Source organism: Ipomoea triloba, chromosome 2, assembly GCF_003576645.1.
Source record: "Ipomoea triloba cultivar NCNSP0323 chromosome 2, ASM357664v1".
In the NCBI taxonomy this organism is placed as follows: Eukaryota; Viridiplantae; Streptophyta; class Magnoliopsida; order Solanales; family Convolvulaceae; genus Ipomoea; species Ipomoea triloba.
Genome location: NC_044917.1, coordinates 975807 through 1002143, shown reverse-complemented (window position 1 = coordinate 1002143; position 26337 = coordinate 975807). Strand labels below are relative to the sequence as shown.

General features: G+C 36.2%; 4 protein-coding genes across 7 annotated transcripts in view; 3 read left to right on the top strand and 1 right to left on the bottom strand.

Moving 5' to 3' along the window:
• Positions 1 to 1789: 1789 nt before the first annotated feature.
• LOC116011144 (protein Brevis radix-like 2) lies at positions 1790 to 6986 on the bottom strand. 2 transcript variants are annotated; one of them, XM_031250661.1, is made up of 5 exons: positions 6203 to 6986; positions 5725 to 6101; positions 2901 to 3066; positions 2402 to 2793; positions 1790 to 2236 (listed from the first exon to the last, which is right to left on the bottom strand). In XM_031250661.1, exons 1-5 carry the CDS (start codon positions 6320 to 6322, stop codon positions 2158 to 2160), a joined length of 1134 nt encoding a protein of 377 aa, XP_031106521.1. In that variant the 5' UTR covers positions 6323 to 6986; the 3' UTR covers positions 1790 to 2157. The 2 variants fall into 2 exon arrangements, with proteins under 2 accessions (XP_031106521.1, XP_031106523.1); XM_031250663.1 differs by having other exon boundaries at positions 2931 to 3066.
• Positions 6987 to 9806: 2820 nt separating this feature from the next.
• On the top strand, positions 9807 to 15489 carry LOC116009903 (phospholipid:diacylglycerol acyltransferase 1-like). Its single transcript, XM_031249084.1, has 6 exons — positions 9807 to 10304; positions 10702 to 10924; positions 11051 to 11334; positions 11751 to 12078; positions 13152 to 13411; positions 14382 to 15489. The coding sequence occupies exons 1-6, from the start codon at positions 9853 to 9855 to the stop codon at positions 14866 to 14868; spliced, it is 2034 nt and encodes a 677-aa protein (XP_031104944.1). The 5' UTR covers positions 9807 to 9852; the 3' UTR covers positions 14869 to 15489.
• A 608-nt stretch (positions 15490 to 16097) lies between these two features.
• Positions 16098 to 22685, top strand: LOC116010690 (polyadenylate-binding protein-interacting protein 4). 2 transcript variants are annotated; one of them, XM_031250194.1, is made up of 16 exons: positions 16098 to 16287; positions 16972 to 17038; positions 17641 to 17802; positions 17875 to 18021; positions 18141 to 18274; positions 18429 to 18619; positions 18752 to 18929; positions 19009 to 19245; positions 19597 to 19709; positions 19863 to 19932; positions 20036 to 20072; positions 20291 to 20478; positions 20652 to 20798; positions 21374 to 21466; positions 21576 to 21638; positions 22118 to 22685. In XM_031250194.1, exons 3-16 carry the CDS (start codon positions 17700 to 17702, stop codon positions 22145 to 22147), a joined length of 1731 nt encoding a protein of 576 aa, XP_031106054.1. In that variant the 5' UTR covers positions 16098 to 16287; positions 16972 to 17038; positions 17641 to 17699; the 3' UTR covers positions 22148 to 22685. The 2 variants fall into 2 exon arrangements, with proteins under 2 accessions (XP_031106054.1, XP_031106055.1); XM_031250195.1 differs by having other exon boundaries at positions 16902 to 17038.
• A 3124-nt stretch (positions 22686 to 25809) lies between these two features.
• LOC116006756 (PHD finger protein ALFIN-LIKE 4-like) overlaps positions 25810 to 26337 on the top strand; it is a 4561-nt gene continuing 4033 nt past the window's right edge. The window contains exon 1 of one of the 2 annotated variants that reach the window (XM_031247246.1): positions 25810 to 26190. In XM_031247246.1, the coding sequence (XP_031103106.1) occupies positions 26046 to 26190 (145 nt within the window). In that variant the 5' untranslated portion in view covers positions 25810 to 26045. The remainder of the gene's footprint in view (positions 26191 to 26337) is intronic. The other variant, XM_031247254.1, reaches the window with a different exon arrangement.

The window sequence follows — 26337 nt, the reverse complement described above, 5'->3', positions numbered from 1 at the left end:
GATTTTTTTTGGGATCAATGAGAGTGTGCTCGGCTACTCGCGATCAATGTCCTCTCATATTCTCTTATTGCCTCCGGCAAATATCCAACCAAATTCCGACAAGCTAGATCAAATACCAACGAACGGTTGCCGATCGCGTTCTGTCGAAGAAAGCTACCAACTTGGTCGCCTCGCCTTCTTCTGCAGAGATCGACGGAAGGTTGCCGATCATTGGTATTTGACCTAGCTTGTCGGTGTTTGCCGGAGGTTCGTCGAAGGTGGTCGGAACTCTAGTTGACTTGCAATTTCAAGTCAACAACAGGTTAGTGGGTTTCATTGCTCCAAAAAATATTGCTTGCGGTTTTAATTGCGTTATTGGCCTAATTAACTTATTTGGTAATAAGGTTGTTGATGCCCTTGCGAAGCGTGCTCTTCGGAGCCATGAGGATTATGCTGAGCTAAACAAGGTTCCAAGTAGTTTGGCGAAGTTCTTTGATGACGATCTTATTGGTGCACAATTTAAGAGGCGACTCCCCATTAGTGGGTTACTATCGATTTGTAATTTTTCTTTCGGTTTGTTTTTGGGTCACCCCCTCATCTTTTGATAAAAAGGAAGAAAAAAAAACTTATTTGGTAAAGTCTATACGTTTATTTGACCATTTTCCCTTATCAAATTGATCATTTATATCAATTCATCTAAAATAGTCTTTCAACTATGCAAAGTTTACTTAATTTAGTTTAATAATATACTATATTCGTCTCCTTTTATGTATATGATTCAGACTATGTTTGGCAAACCTAGCTAAAAAGGTAGCTGAAAGTTGAAAAGTAGTTGAAAACTGAAAAGCTATGAGCTCGAAGCTGAAATCTGAAGAGCTGTTAAGCTAGCAGTTATACTAAAAGTGTTTGGTAAAATTAGCTTTTTGATAAGCTGATAAATGTAAAAAAAAGACTAAAAATGACATTTTCATACAATTTAAATAGTTTTAAATTTAAATAGTTTTGTTTATATATTAAAATATAAAATAGTGAAATCAATATATTTTAATAAAATATAAAGTAAGAAAATTGTATTTAGATGGAAAAAATTGTATGAAGATGGAGAAAATCAATGTTCAAACATAAATGTCAAATTCAAATTACAACCAAATATATTGAAGAGAAAAAAGTAAAAAAAAAAAAAAAAGTTTAGCCAAAAGGTTTTAATTAGGAAGGGTAAATGATGTCATTTCTTTAAAAAAATAAGGTTAAAGATGAAAAACAAAAAGTTAGGAAGCTACTGACTTATTTTGAATATGTAGCGTCCAAAAATAAGCTTTTACTAGCTTATTTTAGGAACATTACCAAACAGAGCTTATAACTTATTAATAGCTTAAAATAAGCTATAAGCTCCTAAATAAGCTCTGCCAAACAGAAACTCAGTTAACAAGACTTGAGTGAAAATATTTTTAATTTATTTTTTTTATAATATTTAGTTTATTACTTAGTATTAGTGTGTAAAATTTATATATTTAAAACCTGAATTTCATCTCCATTAGTAGTAATATGCTATTAGTACACGTGAAATCGATCAATTTATATGTAACTAACAAATTTAATTTTCACCAAACACCTTGTGTTTAGTTAGCACACACATCTATGGCTCTTCTTTAAAAGAGTTACAGATCAAATCCCCGTGGTGGGTATTAACTTTTGGGACTCCAATTACTATGTGATGGTATAGGCTACAACAAATAGATAAATCCCCGTGGTGGGCATTAACTTTTGGGACTCCAATTACTATGTGATGGTATAGGCTACAACAAATAGATAAAGTAACTTAAACAAGATATTACATTCATTGGTGAGAAAATATTGTTTGAGAAAGTATAAAACAAATACACTATCCATTGCATCTGGCGAACACTTTTTGTCATGAACTACATATGGTGAAGTTATGCCACCAATATCATTCTTAGTGTTAATGGACGAATATCACTAAAGGATCATCAATGACACCAAGGACAGAGACACCAAATACCATTAGTCATTAAAGGCGAATACCACAAGGGAGGATCATTAATGATATGAAGGTGAAGGTGCTCATTTTGGGTGATTGAGTGGTCAACTTCTCACATAGTCTACACATTTTTCTCTCTATGAAAAATGACTAAAAGTTGGAAACTTGCCTATTCTATATTACAAATACTGTTGTTGGATCCTAGCTCTGTTCTCTTCCCACCACAACCTTGCATGCATTTCTCCGAACCTTTCTCGGCTGTGCACCAAAAGAGTTGTTTCAGCTTAGTTATCAGACTAGACTAGGGAAATGTAGACGCTCACTCGTATCCATGTTGCAATCAAATAAAACGTACTGGCAGCAAATGCATATAACACAGCGAACTGATAAAAGAGGTGATCTACACATGAAAGAATTGCTCACCTGAATCTGACTCTTCTAAGCTCTCGAGTGCCACCAGGTAAAGCTTGGATTGTGATGTAGACTCCAGGCTCATCCTCCTCAATCCATTCAGTTTCCATGTCACTAGCATTGCTGACTGAGAGCTCTCCAGAGTGAGCAATCTCCCTAGAAGAACTGCTCCGAGCAGAAGCATCTTTTGAGGATGTCTCAGTTTTTGCTGCACTGGTGCTGGACAGCTCTGGGGTTGAAGACAGACCACTAGCATTGCTGCAATAATGAGATGGCGTTGGATGACTTTGAAATGAAGCTGGAGAGTAATCCCCCACTCCCTTAGGATGATGTAGGTGGCGAGGTAGGCGTTCCTTGCTCAGAGGAGGGGTCACTGGGGCATCATCAGATTCAACTTTTGAGTTCTGGGCAAAAAGTATAATTCTCAGAATAGAATAAACTTGTATGCACATACAATTAAAACAGTTGCAAGATTATTGTCTTGGACACTGAGAGGGAGAGTATTCCTTACAAAGATCATGATAACAAACTGATTGCTCACCTCATCTTCAGACTTTGGTGGAGTTGGCAGTGGCACAGCATGGTGATTGAACCTCTGGACATTGTACAATTCCATGACCTTATCATAATTCTTGGCCCACCATTGTTGGGCTTCCCATTTGTTAAACATCTCACGACTGAGAAGGAATAAAGAAATATTACAAACTGTGACTAGTAATCATTTATAGAATCCCAAATGATGAAACACATACTTGAACACAAGACTATCAATGTAGTACAGACTATTTGTTTGTCCAGTCACTATAGATTTAGGAAGCATTGGAAACATTTACAGTGATAGAAAGAGATGATTATTGCATTTATTGGATGTCAAAAACCTTGCAATATAACAGCATTAGCCTTTGACTTTGGGTTCATCACAGGTTCAATCTCCAACCTCCTCAAATGTACCAAAATTTATCTCATTGGACTTAATTTTAGGAGGAAAAGAAAAACTGAAACCACCAGAATGAATATAACTACATGGGGAGCACATTTCCACCTGCAGGAACAGAGGCCTAGAGGCTAGAGCCTTAGACCAACCCCACACACCAAATTTTGCAAAACTCAGTGGATTAGCGAACCACAGTAGCAACTTAACAATTGAAAACATAGCCAGGGAAACATCCATTATGAACCCAAATCAAACATTAGGCAGTGTCATGTTCAAGAAGAGTATTAAAACACTTTCACCACATTTACCCTCCCATGAAAAAGCACATTTTCTCTCTTATTTGAAGAGAAAGAAAAATGACAAAATCCCTATCCAATCAAATATTTTCTCCCCAAAAAGGAAAGAAAAATGATTGATAAAATTAATCCATCATCTATCAGCAGCCAATAACCACTCAACCTTGCTCCTCTCTCCCACTTAATATATGCACCCCACAACCTTTTACTCATTTTCTTTATTCTTGTTCAAATACATTCCCCCCCTCCAATTTATAATGTTTCCTATTTTTCTATCACATTTTCTCTCCCTTCACTGTTGAAGAACACAAAATAAATGCAGGAGATGTGAAAAATGTAATCCATATACAAATAGGGTATATGAAGAGGGTTAGGGCTAGCCTATAAATACTAGCCTCTTGTAGTCTTCCTATCAAGTTATTATCAATCTATCATATCTCTTGCTACACTCTAGTTATGTGTCTCACATAAGCTTTTGCCCTACAGTCAGGTAGTGGCTCAACCATTCAACCTTTTTATTTATTACTATTTCTACATTCTGGCCTAAACTTCCAAGATTTCCCCTTAACAAATGTGAAGGGTTTCAGAGCTTGCCTGCAGACTAAAATTCAGATAATTTACAGAGTCCAACAACACATCAAGTTCCAAACGGATAAGATCTGTTACACTTGACTGTCAAGAGAGTGAATAAACAGATCCAACTAAATTTAAGCATCCTAGGACATAATTATAGGGTTTGCTTTATTTTTCTTAAAGGACCCAATTGAATACTATGGCCCAATGCACACATAGTATTGGACAAAATACTGAACTTTGTGCTACAATATAATGATACATACAATCATAAATATGAAAGAAGTAAAATATTGTAAACCAATTTCTTTAACAATTTGTTTTTAATTAGTAAACTTTTTTACTGTTTTTCAATTTCTCTGATGCCCCTATTTTATGCTTTGGCTAACATTTCACTCTAATTTTTATTTGAAGGCTGCTGATTCAGTGAAACCTGAAATATCTTATTTATAGGTGAATACAAGAAGGTGCACAAGTATAGAAACATCTAAATCAAGGAAGACAACAAATCTTTATCCATAAACACATGTATTATATAAGAATGTAGGTTCAGGAATAAATAAATCATCCATATTACATATAATATGAATGCATAGTAGATATCCATCAGCAGACAATTGTTAAAAGATTATGGGCCCCAGGAATGGCAGGCATCAAAATGCATGTGCCAAAGGTATTTATCCAGCAATTTCTACATTGGTAAAGGGTACACTCCTCTCCCTGACCAGTACCGTTGGGCTTCCAAAAAGTTAAAAACCACATAACTACTTCAGCAAGTGGGACACAAACAATTTAAGTCTACCTACTACATACACTGCACTGGCAATCTGGCATGACCTACATTTTGCATTTTTTTGAACAGCATAAGTGACTGTAGGGAAAGAAGGCCCAATAAACTAGATGCCTAAAACATCAGCTAAGATACCATCAGGGGTATCGCGAAGAACCGCAGTTCCAGCAGCAATCTCCTAAACCAAAGCAGCCATAAAATCAGCAACGTGATTGCCTGCCCTCACAGAGATGCAATCCACTAAATCCACATTTTATACTTGTAATTACTACATAGTATTCAGAATGCCAACTGAAACCGAATCCATGAGCAAAGAAAACATACTTTCAGTCATTTTTACCAGGGATTCCAGCTAGTTATCTTTTTAAATGAAATTTACTATTAGGCAATGGTCCCGCATTGTTTTCAATTTTGGGAAGGGAGAAATATTCAACACATTACTTGTATGTTTGTGTGGTTTGGAAAAGCTGCAGTGGCAGTCAACACCTACTTTTGAGTTTTGAGCCCCACTTCCAAAATTTCGGGGTAAGTGTAGCACAGTGGACTCACATGCAAATTCAATCCAACTACACATTTGGCATCACTGTAGAACTAAGAATCAAAAGCAAGCAACTAAAGACAATGACCCATCAAGAATCATTGCAAACTTGTAATCACTCTCAAACAAAGCAGAACTTTAAGAAAACGGATAATAAAAATCCTGGGGTACCCTATTCCAGTAATATAATCATCATAGAAGTACCTGAACCGAATTCTCTTTAGATCATTCCCACCTTGAGTCAGAGAAACAAAGGTGATAAGTACTCCGGGCTCCACCTGAGCAACCCACTCAGGCTCGTCTTCTTCCATGAAAACTACTGAATCACTGCGCCCACTAACAGAAGCCGGTGTACCTCCATCACTCGAAAATCCTCCTTTAATTGTCAACCCTATCTCCTTGCCCCTTAACATTCGCGTTGAATTCGAACTCCCAGCCCTCCTATACGCACAATGCAAGCTCTCCGACACCGGACCGGAGTCCAAATCAGCGTAACTGTGGTTCTGATTGTTGCTTGATCCTCCCGAGCACGGCTTGCAGTGCTTATACGCACCGGAAGCTTTCACTGCCATGTCCTTGATCTAAAAATTACCGATATAATAATAAAATAAAAACAAATAAACAATTTGGTCGTCTAAATTTAAAATCGCTAGAAACACACAGAAATAGAATGAACACGTACCTGGGCAGTGAGGGCTTTGATGGCTTGCCTGGTGCTGGGAGTCGGTATGCCGTCATCTTCTTCGGCTTCCGGCAGAGATCCAGTGTTGAGCTGCTTTGAGCAAGCTACACAAGTCAACATTCTCGATTTGCTACCTTGATGGCGTCAAATCGGCTATATACCTAGATGTCCACTGAGGAAAACAAAATTTCAATCCCGCCTGAGATCACCTAACTCAAATTTTAGCAGCAGACAAAATTCATCTCAAGCAGATCATCTGCGAACAAGCGATCAGCTATGGAGAAATGTATGGAACAATCATTACCAGTTTTACATTAAAAGGAGAAAAGGAAGTTATAAACATATACTGCGTAGTCCTTAGTACATTGAAAGCAAAATGAAAGCCATCGAATGACGGGGGTTCAGATGATGAGAAATGGATGGAGCTTGAGTTCATCATCGTTAGTCATATTGCTCATACTAGGAATAGTATAGCATAGTATATTATTCTATACTACCGAGACTGAAACTGTACACATCATTGTTGAAGAAGGAGAGAAATGTCTCCGTACTGTAATGGCGTCTTGAAAATTTAAAAATAAATTAAATTAAAAATTGCAGATGAATCGACGTGGCCGTTGAGATTTGTGAGGATTCGCGACGTTGACGATGAAGAGAAGAGTGTGGGCAAGTTGACAAACTGGCCTACCAGGCTACCGGCTACCGGCTACCGGCTACCGGCTAGGTATACGGTATACTTTGATTCAGGGAGAATTTCAAGTTGAGATCTAGTTAGAGCACCCCTATCAGCAGATCTTTTGGGGTTTATGTCAGATATTTTATGCCATGTATGAGAGAGAAATGAGGAAAGACAACTTTGGGGAGCTTCTGTAAATGTGGATATATTGGAACAGTGATTGGCTGACAATTGAAGAGAGAAGGAAGCTTGCTGTGCGCGTATCGCGCACGCGCCTAGTGGGCCCGTAGGCGCTCCTGACAGCTTCTGTTTATTATTATTATTTTTTTAAATTTGATTTGTTTTAATTTTTTTTCTCCCATTTCATTTTCTCTTTCATAATCATACATACAAAAACTCCTCAAATACCGCGAATTATCTCCACTACTAAGGATGCTCTTAGTCCAAATTGTATTAGTTAACTAGTTAAGGACTTAAGGCCATCCGTCCGTCAACATCCGCCAATTACTGTAATTACCTTTACACCCTTTCTACTCTCACCCATTTTATTTTGCATTCTTATTTTGAATAACTAATCTCGCGTTTCACACAATATATAAATTATTTATTATTTATATCACCGAGCTGTACTGAGATTTTGTACTATTTTAATATTGAATTCAACTTCTCGAAGGTCAAATCCTAATTTGATCTTCAATTTTAACGTAGAAATTCTTATTTTATTTTTTAAAAAGTGTAATTTAAATATGGTAATAGAATTTAAATATTTGATAGTTAGATTGATTATTTTTAATTAGAAAACAAATTTGTAATCACTATTTAAGAGTATGCACACGGAATAAATCTTACGCTTATATAGTAATCTGCATACCACACAAAATATATAAATCACAATAAAATGACTATGTGCGACTAACTCAACCTTGGTTCGTATCTATGAAATAATAGTTAATCAAATATTTAAAAACATACATATGTGAATAAATTATGTTAACGTTGTGTCATTTAAGTTAATCCTCAGTTCCTCACATCTCATTGCTTATTTCATTAAGGGTTGTTTAGAAGTCAAGGAATATGACTTCTAACAAATATTTTTTTTAAAGTCATTTTTCAAAAAATATTTTCATTTACAGTATGTGGTTGCATTCTATAAAGCAGTATTGGTGTTTGGTTCATCTTCCAAAAAATGAGTAAAATTGTATAATTAAAATTTTTAATTGTGTATAATGTTATTGCTAGCAAAAACCAGTCAATTAATTACATAAATAAGCATACACAATGTTATTATTTATCATTTTTTTTAACTATGGTTTATGGCAACAACCAGAGCACTGCTTTTTTGCTTTGGTTTCCACAACATTTTCGGCTATGGACTTTCGCCCACACAACTGGAAATCATCTCCAATGATGGTGAACGACAATAAAGGCGAATAAGAAGTTCACAGCAAAAAGATGAAGAAGGTAGTTTCTCCCTGCTAGCAAGAAGATGAAGAAGTTGAGCACGCTTGGAAAATGACTTCCCCTAAAAAAAAGGGTAAGTTATTTTCAAAAAAAAAAAAAAAACAAAACAAAACAAAACAAAACAACATAGACAGATTTTCTTTTGGCTGTAATTCATTTTCCATTGACCTCGATTTTTCTCTATTTGTCAAACACTAGAAACCGAAGAATAATTTTCATTTCCAAACACAAAAAAAAAAAAAAAAAAAAAATTTGTTCATCACTTTTTTTCAATAAAACTACATTCAACAACATAACTAAGCACATGATATCAACATTGATGTGTTTTGATGTAATACAAATAGCCAAGTAACACAAATAGTATAACCATTTCATTGACGTTACGACGTGTCCAACCAAATAAGTGTGGATATTAAGTCTAAGCACTAGGTCCAATTGCATTAAGTAGTCTATGATAGGTTAACATCGGGGCGATATGCTATTGTGACAATCACACTATCTAACTTATTTACATTGCCGATTGACTAATTATCTTTATCTATCAATAAGCTATATTCACGTTAAACTTACTTACTATGAGCCATTTATAACGCTAGTTGTAGGCTTGAGTATAAATAAATGTTGTCTTGCATATGTGGTCCATATTTTACTTCATATTACAACTTGTACAATAAAGTAATTGAAATTGTCCAACATCGCAAGACTAGTTGAGCTCCTATTTGCCCCATATACTCATCCAACTAATACATTGTAATATCTTATTATATATCATGTGACAATGTGACATAGTACACCCTTATACCTCTTTTAATATAATTTACGCTATCAAACATCATGATGGATTCCGATTACTAATTGACCCAATTAACTACCAAGCCCTCACTTATTGTCCCAATTGATCCTAGGCGCATGAATGCCTCATTCCTCCATGTTTAATAAAAATAGTTAACATGTAATATCATATTCCATTTTGAAAAGTTTAGTAGAAATAAATATATATTACATGCCGGAGCAATAAGATTGAATAGTTAAAACACGTGTAATAAAATTGTAAACGGATGAATAATTATACTGTGTAGCAAACAATAATATAATAAGATAAATTAAAAGAGTATGACTAGATATGATAACATTAATGTTGTAGATTAAAAGTTAAATTTACTCTTAAAATTCTAAACTTTGATATATTTAGTCTATAAATTTATCACAATCACAATTAAGGAAAAAAAAACGGTTTTTCGTATGAATACAGTTTGGTAAATTAGTTGAAAACTTGAAATTGATTACACTCAATGTGAAAAGATGGCACGTGGTGACAGGCGAGGATCCATCAGTCCCGCTCAATAAAAATTAGTCACGAAACCAACCATAGATCTCATTCCACGTCAGACAATTATTATTGTCCCCACCAGGTCCCACAAGACTCTTCCTTCACCACTTCTCACCCGCTTCCATTAAAAGGCGTGTCTCCGCCTTATCCCGCCGCCGCTGGATTGGACGGAGCAGAGCGAAGATGTCGTCGTTAATCCGCCGGAAAAGAGCGCCGGAAATCGAGAAGCCGGAAGCGTCGATTTCGAGGCCGAGCAGCTCGGATGACGAGAGGAAGAAGAAGAGCAGGCCGCCCAGGGTGCCGAGAGGCAAGGGCGAGAGGAAGCGCAACTGGTCCTGCCTCGACAGTTGCTGCTGGTTCGTCGGATGCATCTGCACAGTGTGGTGGGTTCTTCTTTTCCTCTATAATGCGATGCCGGCCTCGTTCCCGCAGTACGTCACGGAGGCGATTACAGGGCCGGCGCCTGATCCTCCCGGCATCAAGCTGCGAAAGGAAGGGTTGAAGGCTAAGCATCCGGTCGTCTTTGTTCCAGGGATTGTCACTGGTGGGCTTGAGCTCTGGGAGGGACATCAGTGCGCCGAGGGGCTGTTCCGGAAGCGCCTCTGGGGCGGCACCTTCGGCGAAGTGTATAAAAGGTTACTCCGTATTCCTTTTTCCATTTCGATTTTATTTCAAACACTTTTTGGGCATTCCTTTAATGCATATTATCCTTTAGCCACTGTGCTTTCTGGTTTTGCTTTAAAAGGCATCTTCCTTTGGTAAGTATGCATTTTATTAGAGCAAATATTACTATAACTTTCTTCAATTTTGTTACTATATTTATAATAATGCTCATTTAATGCTAATTTGGTAACAATTACGGTGCACAAATTATATCAAGTAATAATCATTTGTTTAAAGTGGAAAACTAATTTTGATTTGATGTTAATAAAGGCTGTAACTAATTACTTAATGCTATTTTTACTATAACAAGAAATATACTGCTGGCTAAGCTGTTTACGAATACTTGGAACTTTGATTGATACTCTGCAGACCTTTATGCTGGGTGGAACATATGTCACTAGACAATGAAACTGGGCTAGATCCATGTGGAATCAGGGTTAGGCCAGTTACTGGACTGGTTGCTGCAGATTACTTTGCCCCGGGATATTTTGTGTGGGCAGTTCTGATTGCTAGTTTGGCTCGAATAGGATATGAGGAGAAAACTATGTATATGGCTGCATATGATTGGAGACTTTCATTTCAGAACACTGAGGTATGCCTTCAGTTTGTCTTTACTGTTAAGTGTATGATAAGTTATGGTTGGTAGCAATTTTGAATCCAATTTATGAAACAAACTACTTGAACTGTTTTCAAATATATCACTAATTAAATCCATCAGGTCCGGGATCAATCACTAAGCCGCATAAAAAGTAATATAGAGCTGATGGTTGCTACAAACGGGGGTAAGAAGGCAGTAATTGTTCCACATTCAATGGGTGTTCTGTACTTCTTGCATTTTATGAAATGGGTGGAGGCACCGGCTCCAATGGGTGGTGGAGGTGGACCAGATTGGTGTGCCAAGCATATTAAAGCTGTAATGAACATTGGTGGGCCGTTTTTAGGCGTTCCAAAATCTGTTGCTGGACTATTCTCAGCTGAAGCAAGGGATATTGCTGTTGCCAGGTAAACTTTGATACACGCTCTTTGTTTTCTTTGACGCTACGAAAACAATATCCAACAATTTAGGCAAGTAAACTAATTTTTAACCTTAAGAATCAATTGTAAATATAGTTCTGATAATTTCTTGTTTTTGGGCGTGCACCAAAATCTTAGCAGTACTTTTAAGCATATATTGGTGGTTGATTGGTTGGTGCATATCATAGTAGTTGACTATAAGTCAAATTTGGTGTGAGACAGTGTGATCAGTGGTTTCATAATACAAGGTTAAATTGTCATTGAGTGGGAAGATTTTTTTAGTTTCTGAATTATATGCTCTGCATGAATAAAATCTCTTTACTATCCAAGCTCTATGAAGCACATTCATTCATAAACTTGTCTTGCATGTACCAGGGTTTTCTGATAATTTACCTTGGTTTTAGGGCAATAGCACCAGGTGTTTTGGAAAAGGATATATTCCGCATTCAAACACTACTGCATGTTATGAAGATGACAAGGACGTGGGATTCAACGATGTCAATGATACCAAGAGGAGGGAACACAATCTGGGGTGGTCTTGACTGGTCTCCTGAGGAAGGCTATTCTCCTTGCAGGAGAAAACATAAAAATAACACTACCCAGATTTCAGGTCACGATGGGAATCTAAATGTGGAATCTAATGCAAGTAAGGTGACATATGGAAGGATGATTTCATTTGGAAGGGATGCTGCCAAGGCAGATTTATCAGAGCTAAAGAGGATTGACTTCAGAGTATTTTTTTTCTTCTTTTTCAAAAATTGCATTACTATTATATATTCACCTATTTCTTCTGATTGATATGTTTTTGTATTTTTCATCCATGGCAATGGGAAAAAAATACCTTTATCTTGCCAATTTTGAAGAGCATGACTAAATTAGACATGCCAATACTCAATTCAATTAAGCATGAGGGTGGAAGGAAAAGAGGATGTGAATATGTAGTTTTACTGAAGCAAGTGATTTGTTTGTTGATATGATGTCTTATCTAGAATGAAATTCCCGTTTAGGAAAATAATGCAACTTTGAGATCTAGTCATGGTTTGTAACTTTGTATTGGTTGTGTGGCTTTGAGATTTGATTTGATTTGTTTTTAGGGGGTGGGGGGTTCTGATTTTGAGATCTAGACATAGGATGTGTCGTAATCAGGGGTGGGCGATGGGTAAAAAAGGGGTTGTTATCTAACAAGTCTTTCTGTTAGCAGATTTTCCCTTTAGATAGTAATTCAACTTACCATAGTCTTGATCAACATATTGATTCCACTAATAGTTGAAATGGCTTTATGACCTTTGTATGTGGTGAATCCTCCTATTTGCTTATCAGTACAAAGTCTGACTAAAGTAGTATTTTCTGTGATTCCATTTCAATACCCTGTAACTTGTTGCCATCTTCTCACTTGAAGTATTGACAGTTTGGTTCTTGATACTTGAAGCGTGCATTAATTATTGCTCTGTTCTGAAGCATAATATGTCATGCCTAGGAATTAAACAGAAATACTCAAGTGCTTGTGCTAGAGTTAGGAAAAGATAGGTCCCAATTTGTAGTGTGATAATCATTAGTAGTGGCCTAGTGGGAATATTACATGGGGGATTCTGTTGATGATTTGTCAATTCTTGTATAGACAATGACAAAAAGGAGGAATAAAGAGGATGTTGAAGCAGCTTCTTTCTCCATCTCTATCTTATATTTAATTTTGCAATTTTCTGGTTTTTTGACTCAAAAAGAAATTTACTTATTCAAACTGAAGTTATGAAAGATTTATGTTTTTAGTTTCTTGCAGGAGGTGATTTGTGATTATTTGAATGCAGGGTGCTGTTAAGGGAAGAAACATTGCAAACAACACCTGTCAGGATGTGTGGACAGAGTACCATGAAATGGGAATTGGCGGGATCAAAGCAGTTGCAGAATATAAAGCCTATACAGCGGATGACCTTCTGGATTTGCTTCAATATGTTGCACCAAGAATGATGGCACGTGGTAGTGCTCACTTTTCATATGGGATTGCTGAAAATTTGGATGATCCAAAGTATGAGCATTATAAGTACTGGTCAAATCCATTGGAAACAAGGTGAGAGAACTCTTGTTTGAAACCTTTCAAACAAACTATCATGTTATTCTGTAACCCATACATTCAAAGCAGATCAACTATAATTTCATAATGTAGTATAGTGAATTCTTTGGTCTCTAAACTCACCCTTCTTCCCTCATGCTGCATGAAAAAAAAAGAAAGAAAAAGAAGTCACTATTTCTGTCAAAACAGATCTAGATAGTCCTAAACTTCCAATACAGGCCTACCCAAAGGAGATTTTGTGGGTGTTGGAGGTCAGATATTATTTAATCCATTTATGGTAACTGACACATTTCTTAAGGTCAAAGTAATTTCTGGAGTTTCTCAACTGATACTTTTTTCTTTTTTCTTTTTAATTTTAAATTAAAAAAAAAAAAAAAAAAAAAAAAAGAAAAAAGAGTACCAAAAGTATTTAGAGGTGAAATGGCATTGTTTACCTGGTTTCCACAGCCCTCAGTTGAATGTAGATTTGAAGTGCATTTCATCACTGTTATGTCACTGTTATGTCTGACCCCCCAAAAAAATGTGTGCTTTCCATCTCCATCAGTTTGAATATATATGTCTCAGTGCCTGAAATATTGTTGTTGTTATACTTTTTTTATAGGTTGTTTTGAGGACAGGTCATACAATGTGCTTTAATCTGTTTTTCTGAAACATATTCTCTGATTCTGTTGCTGAACTTTGATCTTCTTCTTCTTTAGCTGCCCTTCCTTATTTCTTTTAGAGCCTCATCACTTTTTTATTAAAAATATTTTTAAAGATTTAAAACTTATATATATATAAGCATTTATATGAGAACACTCCCTTAGGTGAGAACGTGAGAACCTACATGAATGCACACAATTTATCCAGAGTAGATTGTGTGCATTCATGTTGGTTCTCACGTTCTCACCTAAGGGGGTGTTCTCACTTGAACGCAAGCATATATATATTGACTGCACTCTCATGCTGACTATTTTTTGTTCTGCAGGTTACCAAATGCCCCTGACATGGAGATCTATTCAATGTATGGAGTCGGCATTCCGACTGAAAGAGCATATGTTTACAGACAAGTCCCATCTGCGGCAGAATGCGACATACCATTTCAGATTGATACTGCAGCAGATGATGCAGATCTAGGAAACTGCTTGAATGATGGTGTTTTTACTGTTGATGGTGATGAGACAGTTCCTGTTTTAAGTGCAGGGTTCATGTGTGCAAAAGGATGGCGTGGGGAAACTAAATTTAATCCTTCCGGAATTAAAACTTACATAAGGGAATACGAACATGCTCCCCCAGCGAATCTTCTTGAAGGTCGTGGCACCCAGAGTGGTGCCCATGTAGATATAATGGGAAATTTTGCTTTAATCGAAGATGTAATGAGGGTTGCTGCTGGTGCAACAGGTGAAGACTTGGGAGGTGATCAAGTTTACTCGGGCATCTTCAAGTGGTCTGAAAAAATTAACTTACCTCTTTAAGACGGTGAGTGTGCTGTTGTATCTAGAATTTATTCGTCTCAATCTGCTAATTTGACATTCATGATTCTGAGTTCATAGTCTGGTGATGCTCACTACTGGATGGTGAAAGTGTTGCATGATAAGATGCTCGCTGTTATGTTCTATAGCATCATGTAAAATGCACCAGGCACCAGCATCATTTTAGACTTCCTGGAACTGTAAAATGCACACAGCCGGTTAGCACATGTCAGATGTTCCGTTCTTGTTCTACTGCTCTCATTGTTTGTTGTCTGATATGGCAATTGTGCATTGGTTTTGATTTTAGAGGGTTGAGACTACTAAAATAAAAATTTGCCAGAAATACTGTATGGTGGTGGTCTGCTGTCTGAAATCTGCTGCTCCTGCTCATCTCTGGCCAAGATGATGGATGGAGTGTGAGCTTAAATCTGCATTTTCTCTTATGTAACAAAGCTCATGTCTAAATTGTTGTACTTTGACTAAACCTGGCTTCAAATGTTCATACAGTATTAGCTAGTGAGCAGTTGAGCACTGAGAAACTATGCAGTGCTGCAAATGATTTCTGTGGTTTCTGTTACTGAACTCTGAACACTATATTCAACCATCTCATTACTTACTGAGTCATTTTCTCAAATCTTTTCTAATCAAGAACCAACCAATCCAAAATTGGGAATATGACCAAATTGTCAAATTTTGCACCACTCAACCCACAAATTCAGTATTCAATCAATAAATTACTATGATCTAGATACCAGTTGCTCAATAATGATAACAAAATGAACTTGGGAGGTGTTTTCAACGGAGTCCGAAACTTAATTGAATAAATTTTATTTTGTAAAAAAAATGTAAATATTAGTAAAAAATGTAAATATTTATTACTCTGTATTTAGTAAAAATAATATTACAAATTTAACTCTGAGCCGGAGTTGCCTATTGATTTTTTTCAATTTAAGTCGGTCAGCAATTTAAATTGATTTACCTCTTTATGATTCTTTGTTAACAAAGATCGCAGGAAAGTATTTTCAAAAAAAAAAATTGCAGGAAAGAGTTACCTAATACGCACCTTCAAATAATAACTATGGATTTTTATCATCACTCAAACAAAAAAGTTGTATGGAGTAAATAACAGCCAACTAGGGCTTCATCAGGATTTTAGATCTTCGCGGTGAAAATGTGAAAATTGAAATCGAGGTAAATATGGGTCGAAACCCCGTACCCGACAAAACGGGGCATTTCATTTCGGTTTCTGCGGTCTAGTTGGCTCTTTCCGGCGCTAACCCCTACGGACTCGCTGAGACTTGACGTCCATTCTTCAAAATTTCTATTCATATCCAAAATTTTCTCTCCGATCAAACCCATTGTGTCGTCTCTCGGAGCATATTCTCCTCTTCCGTCATCCTCTACCAATCCACCATTACACAGGTGAGCACTGCCTCTCTATGCATAATATGTACGTGTATGTGCAATTCCTAGATCATAGGGTTTCGATCATTTTATCTAGGGTTTTTTAGTCAAACTCAGGAAATTACGCATTCCTCGATGTTTGATTCTATTACAATCGCAATTACCACTGGCTGTTGTTTGGTACTCCGTAATATTTTAATTTTCTTCCTTAATGTCGTCTGCTGAAACCAGTTTTTTTTTTTTTTTTTTTTTTTTTTTTTTCATTATGGATTAGATCTTCGTTTTAAAATCGGTTTGTTATATGATAGCTTGTCTGAGGTTGGCATTAACTTGTTGATTCATGAGAGATAAGGAGGGAACCTGTGTTTTATGGAATACTTTTTCTCCTTAGAATGAAACATAATCAGCTGCAATTTAATTGGTCCTTTTCTCTCCGTGTTGCTCTTTTTGGTCATTATTCTTGTTTTATATATCAATATAATGAATCTGAATGATGTTGCTGGTTGTGTTCTGCTTTCTGCAACTATATTTCCTTGCATATACAATCTGGTTTAGTAGGTTTAACAGTTTTATGGAGAACCTTTTGTTTGTTTATGTGTGTGTGCTTGCATGCACCTATGTGCCTTCTGTAGGTCTCAGCCTCTGTGATATGACTCAGCAAAGCTGCATCTGTTAACACATCTTGCTCACCTCATTTTGCAGTGATGATACCCATTCTGTAAACCTTCACGGACAGCTGTACAGGCACTTTGTTCAGTGACAATTCAAGGTACTGCTCTTACTTCTAGTCATTGTATGTAAGAGAGCTCTATTTTTCTTGATTAATGTGTTTCCTATTCTCTATTGGATAATTGCTATTTGGTTTCTCCCAACAATCCAGTCTCAAGCATTAGTCTCAAGTAAGAAAGTTGCGGTTACCTGACAGCCAGCATCAAAATCTCACATCTCATTATCTCAATCAAAATGACTGTATGGAGTGGATTCCATGGCTGCTCCATATTCCATAGTAGGTCGGACCATAAAAACTTGAGAGCCATAAAATTATCTAGTCGACTGCAAGCCCATAAACAGATTCACATAATTGATGAAGTTGATGTCCTTTATTCTAGTCTTCACTCTTCTAATCTTCTTGGTTCTATTAAAACCTTATGATGGTTGATTGGTTTTCCTTTGAGATTCACTTGATGAGAGGATAATCATATGGTTTTATAGGAATGCCTATTGGAATCTTATCTTATCACATCTTAACTTTCAAATGAAGAAAGTGTGAAAGAAATAGAAGAAATAGCTTCATTGATATTTTAATAGCAACAACATTCATTATATTTCACTTCCCCAAAGGTAACTTAATTTTTATTTTGTTCTTTGCAGTTACTAGCTAAATCTTAGTTGAATCTCCTGTCGATCATATTATCCATCATCTTTTGAAGATGAATATGCAGCAAGCTGGGCAGACCAAGTCTTCTGTCAATGGATTTGGCCGTCATAAGCTGCAGAATGCAAAAGCAAATTCCATCCGGTTGACAAGTGTAGGTGAGAGCTTCTGCCTAAACATTTTTTTATGTTCATTTCGTGTCACTAGCTCTTACTTAAAAGATGTTCTAGGTAATGGGGGAGGGTTTGAAAGCTCTCCACGTGATCGGCTATTTTATGTAACTGCATGCCTTATTGGACATCAAGTGGAAGTACAGGTGTTGGATGGTTCAGTTTTTTCAGGGATACTTCATGCAACTAATGCAGATAAGGATTTTGGTATGTTAGGAAAAACCAATCATCTGGTCATTTTTGTTTCTGTTAGTATCTTAGTTGTTAACTTCATTTGCAATACAACGCTAATTGTAATTGCACTCTCTTGCTCTAAATTGTTGCAGATATTGTTCTGAAAATGGCTCGCTTGGTAAAAGATGGTTCTCGTGGACAGAATTATACTTCTGAATCCCTTAGCAAGCCTGCATCAAGGACATTCATAATTCCAGCTAAAGAGCTTGTGCAAGTTACATCTAAGGTTTCCTGCCTTCTGTATTAACAATTACATTATAAAGATTTTACAATATTATTGAGTAGTATAAAGTTTGGATACACATCCACACTAATCAGGCTATTCATTTATGACATAGGTAAATTTATAGGATTTTACGTCTTTTGCTTGTTTGAAACAGGGTGTGCATTTAACCCCAGATGATGTAACAAATGAGTACCAGCTGGAAAAGCAGCATGAGTTAATGACTGATTCATGCATATCGCAATCTCGGCCTATTGAGGGGGAGCGAGAGTTGGAACGCTGGGTACCTGATGATGACACTCCTGAGTGTCCTGAACTGGAGAATATATTTGATGGCCATTGGAATAGGTTGTTGAAGTACCCTTTCCTATGATTTTTAGCTGTTTTCTGATTTATTGAATTGAGCATGTGAAAAGAAAGACAGAATGTTTTGTGCCCTCTTGTGTTAACTTTTTTGAGCTCAATGCACATTCTTATTAGGGGCTGGAATCAATTTGAAGTCAATGAAACACTGTTTGGCGTAAAGAGCACATTCAATGAGGAACTTTATACAACAAAGCTTGAGAGAGGCCCTCAAATGAGGGATCTCGAAAGAGAAGCCTTGAGAATTGCAAAAGAAATAGAAGGCGAGGAAACCCATGATCTTCACCTGGCTGAAGTAAGAACAGTAGCCTTCCTTTTGTTGAAACAATTTATTTATCTCAGCCCCCTATTTTATTTACTTTCTCTTGTTGCAGGAAAGAGGAGCTCAACTTCACGGAAACATTGAAATTGATGAGGAAACTCGATATTCATCAGTCTTTAGGGGGGTTGATGATAGTGGTTGTGATGATTGTGAGGACATTTTGTTGGATTCGCGCAATGATGAAACATTTCAAGATGTCTCTAGTTCAGTCATGGTAAAATCGTTGACCAGCATGAGCAGCAAAAGATCTAATGATGGAGCTCAAGAACCATCACGAACTTCATCTATGGTATAACTCCTGTCAGTTAGATTTTATGTTTGATGGCAATAGCATTGTAGGATGAAGCCATAGGACAAGTATCTATACTTGGTATAAGACCATCCTATGAGCCAGTAAACTTCCATGTTTATGTGTTTAAATTTGAGGAGTATTCCTCTTATCAAGGATAATGGTGAGGTACTTGATGGGATCCTAGTTTTTTGTCCCTACAGTGGTCAACTTCAAATTCTTGTTCATTTCAGATCATTTGGTTAAGGCTTGATTTGCTAGTTTGCCTAGTATATGATATATTAATATCGGAGCTCCTTGTATATTCTTCAGAGGTGTCCTGGTTTATTTTGATTGCATCCTAATGTGCAGGATGAAGCTCAGTTGTCTCTATTGAGTACTTGTGGGGATATCTCTTTGACTGGTTGTGACAATCAGGCAAAACAGCTGTCGGCTGAACATGTTTATGTTATGGATGATAGCAGGTCTCTCTTGTCTTTCATTCTATTGATATGTTAGGATCAATAAGTAGACTGAAATTTTATGGCTTAAAAGGCTAATATATTGTGCCTCTTTAATTGAGCTTCCATAGTAATCTAATTGTTGGAATGTCTCTAATTGAGAGCCCCATTACACAGGGTTCATGAGATTCAGATTAGTGAACAAACTGGAACTAGTTGCTCTAACACAGATGTTGGAAAGCAAATGGTGAGACTAAATTTGATTTCTTCCTGTGCAGTTGTCTTTCTACTTCATTTCCATGCTTGTATGTTGATGATAAAAGCACTTCATTTCATTTTAATTTGTGCAGCCAGCTGAAGAAGGGAGTGAAGTGTTAAAATCTGAGGGTAACTATACTATATGATCTTAGCTTTGTATTTCTAGGGCAGTTAACTTATTTAAACTAACACGTGGTGATATATTGGTCTTCTTGATCTTCCTTTCCAAACTTGTTTTAGCTATAAATGGCTTTCTTTGTTGATTTTTATTTTTATTTTTTGGATATCTACTTGTATATCGCATGAAACCAAAAAGGAACCCTCTGATATGAGTGGATTATCTTCAGATATGCCTGAGGGCCAGGGGAAGGTTAGAAGAACGGCACAATCTGCTAATTCTTGTACCCACAGTTCAGTTGTATCTACTTCGGACAGAGGTGGTACTGCCTTAGTTTCAGCTGGTAGTGGATTATCAAATAGCTCATCTGTGAGTTCATTGTCCTCAGAAAAATCAAATTTGAATCCACATGCTAAGGCAAGTAGCTTAAAGCTCTCCTTCTCCCCTTCAAAAGAAACTATCATTTAAATGTTTATTTCTAGTAAAAATATATCCACAGATTCACTTAATGCCTATTTTATTCAGAGTGTATTGCTGTATTAGTGTTTAAGGAATCTTATTAACCATCCATTTGTGCTGAATGTTATCAGGAGTTCAAACTAAATCCTAATGCAAAGAGTTTTGTCCCATCCCAATCACCTTTAAGACCTGCATCTCCAGTTTCAGATGGTTCCTTCTACTACCCAACAAATGTGACTCCTGTTCAACACATGCATGGCATGCCTGTGGGTGTTGGGGTAAGTGATTCTGGTATGCCTATTCTGTTTATAGGTAGTTATTTTCATTCCCTAGGAGCTAAATAAACACTGTAAAGTGTAAAAGATAGACGGAGTTGCTTGTGAATTTAGCTAAAGTTAAGAATTACTTGATATGTGTTGGATTTCATTCACAGATACTATTTCATTGTGTGAATGCTACATCTCCTCCCTCTTTTGCCTGAGAATAAAAGAATATCATATAGATTTCATTCAGCAGTTAACAAATTTTTGGTATATGATTGGTTGTGAGTTGTGATGAGTAGTTATACACTTGCTGACAAAGGGTGTGACTTGACCACTTGTCTGCTGTACTGGGATTTATTTATTTATTTCTATTTTTCCTTTGATGTAATCCTTGCCATGTTTTAAATCAAATCATGTTGTCACCATGTCAAAAACTGGTTGAGAGTTTGCTAAGAATCTAAACACTTTAGAAGTTGCTTTTCTATTTGAAATGCTTTTCCTTGTGACTGATTTTGAGATCAAACACTACTATTTATTATAATACTTGTTTCGAAATGTTTAGTTTGTTTATGATGGTATGAATTTTGCAGATTGGACCATCCTATGCTGGACATCAGCCGGTTATGTTTAATCATCAGGTTGCGCCAACGCCGCAACCATATTTTCTTCCAAATGGACCTCAGGTTTGTCTCCAATTGGTGGGGATTTTATTTTTATTTTTGAATATTTGACTTAGTATTCTTCATGCTTCTGAGCTGAAGTGAAACTTTATATGGGCAAATATTTTTGCAGTATGGGCAGCAGATGATAATTGGCCACCCTCGGCAAGTTGTCTACATGCCAACCTATCCTCCTGTAAGATTTTTAAAAAAATATATATATAAAATCTTTTAAGCTATTATTGTAATCTAGTAATCATTATCATTATTATTAATGTAGTTATTGTGTATTGATGTTTCCCTACTGGTTATGATCACACGTGTAGGGCTCTAGAATCTCTCTACTGGCCAACCTTCTCTTAAGAACAATTTCTTGATCCTTGACACTCTTAAGGCTTTACTAACATTCCTTTCAAACCAGGATGTACGCCTTGTTGCATAGAATTAAATCTATAATTGACTATGGATTCTGAGTTACTGGACTTCAGTAGTTCAGTCCCTCCCCTGGTTTCTTTTTCTAGTGGTGGTGCACCCTTTTATACTTGTGTGCTCAGAACAGGAGATTAGTTTGTGTGCGTTGGAAGTAAAGGGTGGAAATGATTTTGCTAGGATTTTCTTGTCCAGGATTAAATCTGTTATTAGTCACTAATCGGACTGCTACTTGCATGTCGACAGGAAATGCCATTCAGGGGAGGAGATTTTTAACTGGACAATTGACACAATGTATCCTGCAACTTCTCAACGCATTGCTGACTGATGTAGGAATAATTTTTTACACTAGACTGCTCGGAACAGTTCTTTTGGGTGAACACGGGGATTGGATAATGTATCCAGCCAACAATTCTCTAAGCATTCTGGGCAATGTGGAAAATCAGTCATTTGAGTCATCATATAATGGTTCTGTAGGATTTAAGATCAGTCTATAGCTTGATGGAGTCTCTCAAGTGTTCTTTATCACCGATTTTAATCATCCACAAAATTGGCTAGGTAGGTTAAGTTTATCTTATACCATGTTGTACAAGTTCATCTCCCCGGCTAAAGCTGTGGTTGCTGATGCTTTGCACTTCGACTTTAGTTAACCTTTCTTATGCTGTTGCTGAATTTACTTTGTCTCTTACAAGTGTCATAATGTAAACAACCGACCCGTCTTTGTTAGATTAATTGTGAATTGGGATTGGTCATTTACAATTTTATAATAATGTTTTAGTAGGATCGTTAAATACTGTGTTTCATTTATCGACTATTGAGGCTTTCGATTTGGTGGATTACCAGAAATTTTGTTGGTGCTGATCTGGATATTTGAGAATATGAGATTATCAGTAATTGATTTTTTAAGAAGAGATGGTGCTCCATGAATAGAAAGATTTAGCATATATTAACTGCAATTTGAGTGGTTGATAGCTTAATATGGATGCTTCATAAATTCATAGTACAATTTTTTTCCCCCACTTTTTAGACTTTAATTAATGCATTCTTAATAGGTAATTGAATGGGCATATGCTCCTTAATTGCATATGGATGCCTTCCATCCGTATCAATGCCGGTTTCAATGTGCTGTTTTGCTAATTGAAAATTAAATGACCTTTTGGGTTTAAGAATTTTTTGCAACTTGCAATTGTCAACTGCCATTTATCATCAAACATACTGGCTGATTAGGCATTAGAATAACTTAATTATTATTATACTCTGTACAGCCCAATTATGTAGTGATGCAGAGAGATTCCGTGGTGCCCATTGAGTATCATAACTATATTTTATCACCCATTAGCTAGGATGCTTGGTAATAGAAAATAAAACTTAATTAAATATAGCATCTTATAAAGTTAGAACTAAAAATTAATTACTTATTATAGTATGTGATACTATACATTTTAAATTATGATATTTTATTTTATTTTATTGTGGTATTATACATCTAAATTAAAGTATGATATAAAATATACACTTATTTACAGGAAATTTACATTCACTATTCAATTATGCGCTTTGCATTATGATCTTAGACAATAAAGGACCAAGGAGATAAACCATCTAAGTGTCAAACTAAGAAGGTCAATGAATAACTCCATCTCGTAGTTACCAAATTAAGTGTCTGACTAACTTGATTGGCTGCAGTGTCACTTGAGGAACATAAAATTTGCCCATAGAATTGCAGCTAGCTGACACTGATGTCCAACCATCTTTACTTTGTTGCCAAATATGCGATAGCTATATATAAATATGAGGAAAAGCCACCCCACCCCACCCCAGGCCATGTATCATAGCTGAAGCAAGTTGCCAAGTTTAGGCTGACTTGATTGATTCACATACTTCAGTCTTACTGCATAATGGAATCTGATGATAATAATAATGATTATAGTAGTTTTACTTTATCATCTCCACCACTAATTATAATGAGTTAATATCATTCCATAAAATTTGATGTAAAAGCTTTAATTAATTCGCCACAAATAACCACTAGTACATTACTTTAGACTTGGGGCGGGGGTTAGTTGCATATATAATATAATTAATGCAACTTTGTTCATACCAAATGGCATATATATTTATCTTTGGCTAGTGGCTTTGCTTAGCTTCATCTGTGGCTCCCACTGCTGCGCTACATATATGTTTATAAACACTTGTATAAATAGCATACACAAGTGTATTAAATGCAATAACACTACACATAAAGAGTCTCTTTCAATTCTGTTCTGATCTCTTACATTTCTATATATATATATATATGCTCCTGCTTCCATACTTACCACCATCATATTCAGCTGCTTCATGCCATAATAATGTTCCTCCTTGGGTGTTGAACATGACGGCCACTCGACTCCCACTCCCCCTTGACCTTTCTCAAGATGAACATATTTTCGTCAATGCTAAACAGTACCAGGCAATTCTACGGCGCAGGCAATGCCGTGCAAAGCTTGAAGCCCAGAACAGGCTTTCCAGGGCTCGAAAGGTACAGTATGAGCATAATAATGTCATGACTCATGAGTTAGACTAGTTAATTGGTTGGATTGTTGTTGTTGTGCAGCCTTATCTGCACGAGTCGCGACATATCCACGCTTTGAATAGGGCTAGAGGGCCTGGCGGCCGATTTTTGAATGTGAAGAAGGAGGCGGCCATCTCATCACAGCTCTCTGCATGTCACAATGCCTGCAAGTTGCCGACGGTGAAAGTATTTATAGCTGGCGTGAATTCCGATCCGGTGAGACTACAGGTAGCTCCGCCGCCATCCCTCAACTCTGTTAATTAGTCCTCCCGTAGGAGATGATGACAGGCCACTGCTTCAATATTGTTTGTTGCTGAAACTAGATAGTCATCCCTGCAGGCCGGCTATCAAATTATATTATATTAGTAGATAAAATTGTACAATCTCCTTATTCACTTTATTGATTAGAATTGCTCAGCTATAACCCATTTAGATTTAGATTAATTTAACTTATTCTACTCACAAACTGAATTTCACTTAAAAAATTACCATTTTATGTGTCTGGTTCGGTTAACGAGACTTGACTGAAGTTATTTTTAATCCAATTTTTCATAATATTAAGTTTAGTATTAATATACAAAATTTATATATTTAGAAACTACACTAAAAGTAATATTAAACACAAAAAAATCAAATTTAAAAAATACTAAAGAAAATAAATAAAAAAGAACAAATTGGTTTGACCAATGAATAGTAAGTATGACAGATAAAATGGGACATATAGAGTATTATGTAATGTGATTACATCCCGATTATCATTCCTGGTAGCCATAAATTCGAACTACTGTGGTGAAAACTTAAATTTTGTAGATTGAAAATGTTTGAGAAATTATAAAACACATACTACCTTATAAAGAATTATAATATTTCAAAAAAGAAAAATAGCGTTCTCATGAATTAAATTCGATATAAAATTACACCATTAAATTGAAATCATAATGGATTTTGACCAACAAAAAAGGAATAAGGATTTGAGATATGACGTGTAGTCTCTTTGGACAGTTATTAGGACTACTGCTATTGTCTGTGTGTTGACCACAACAACTCGGGGCTCCGAATCTCCTAGGTGGGTTGAACCTTTGCCAAAAAACAAAAATATTAGAATACTAATATACTATTTAAAAATGTGCTAGAATAAACTGAGCGTAATCTCATTCTAAAATATTATAAGTTTAATTCTTATTAATATTTTTTTCTTTATCTTTTTTAAATTCAACGTCATTTATTATACAAAAGTAAAATTTACTTGAGTAGTAACTATAAATTCTTCTCGGCGAAAAAAATAAGAATAAAATAAAAAAGAAAATTTAAATAATTAGTTTTGGAGGTATTATGGGTTATTACATGGGTCTCGGACTCATCGCCTCTTTCTCAAATCTAGTTAAACCCGTCATCTTCTTTCAGATTCAAATCCGCCCCATTCTGCTTTCTCTCTCTAGACTTGCAGAAGTAGCAGCAAAAAAAGCAGCAAGTTTTCAGTGGATTCTCTTAAGTCTTACCCAAACAACAAAACCTTCTAATATCCACTTCCCTTCCTATTTTTATCCCTACTTTACTATTTCTGTACACAATTTTGTTCCTTGAAGCTTCGCAAGTAAGCAGCTGAGCATAGCTGGAGAAATGGAGGGAGCGGTTGGCGTAGGAGGAGGAGGAGGAGGCGCCGCCGCCGCCGCCGGAGGCGGACAGTACAACCCTCGTACTGTTGAGGAAGTGTTTAAGGATTTCAAGGGTCGCCGGAACGGCTTAATTAAAGCCCTCACTACAGGTTCTTTTTGAATTTTGAAGAACAAAAAACTGTTTTTGTTTTATTTTAATTCTTCTGTTTTGGGTATTTTCGCCTATTAATTTTGTGTTGTTGTTGTTGTTTTTTTTTTTTTTTTTTTTTTTTTTTTTTTTTTTTTTTTTTTGTTTT

Bases quoted from the DNA above. Each gene is read 5' to 3' on its own strand.
- LOC116009903 (XM_031249084.1), top strand. From the start codon at position 9,853: ATGTCGTCGTTAATCCGCCGGAAAAGAGCGCCGGAAATCGAGAAGCCG. The intron at 10,305-10,701 runs GTTACTCCGTAT...GATACTCTGCAG, and splicing joins TTCGGCGAAGTGTATAAAAG to ACCTTTATGCTGGGTGGAAC. The intron at 13,412-14,381 runs GTGAGAGAACTC...TTTGTTCTGCAG, and splicing joins TCAAATCCATTGGAAACAAG to GTTACCAAATGCCCCTGACA.
- LOC116011144 (XM_031250661.1), bottom strand. From the start codon at position 6,322: ATGTTGACTTGTGTAGCTTGCTCAAAGCAGCTCAACACTGGATCTCTG. The intron at 2,794-2,900 runs GTAAGGAATACT...CTTTTTGCCCAG, and splicing joins AGTTTGTTATCATGATCTTT to AACTCAAAAGTTGAATCTGA. The intron at 2,237-2,401 runs GTGAGCAATTCT...TTTGGTGCACAG, and splicing joins CTTAGAAGAGTCAGATTCAG to CCGAGAAAGGTTCGGAGAAA.
- LOC116010690 (XM_031250194.1), top strand. From the start codon at position 17,700: ATGAATATGCAGCAAGCTGGGCAGACCAAGTCTTCTGTCAATGGATTT. The intron at 19,710-19,862 runs GTCTCTCTTGTC...CCCATTACACAG, and splicing joins TATGTTATGGATGATAGCAG to GGTTCATGAGATTCAGATTA. The intron at 20,073-20,290 runs GTAACTATACTA...GATTATCTTCAG, and splicing joins TGAAGTGTTAAAATCTGAGG to ATATGCCTGAGGGCCAGGGG.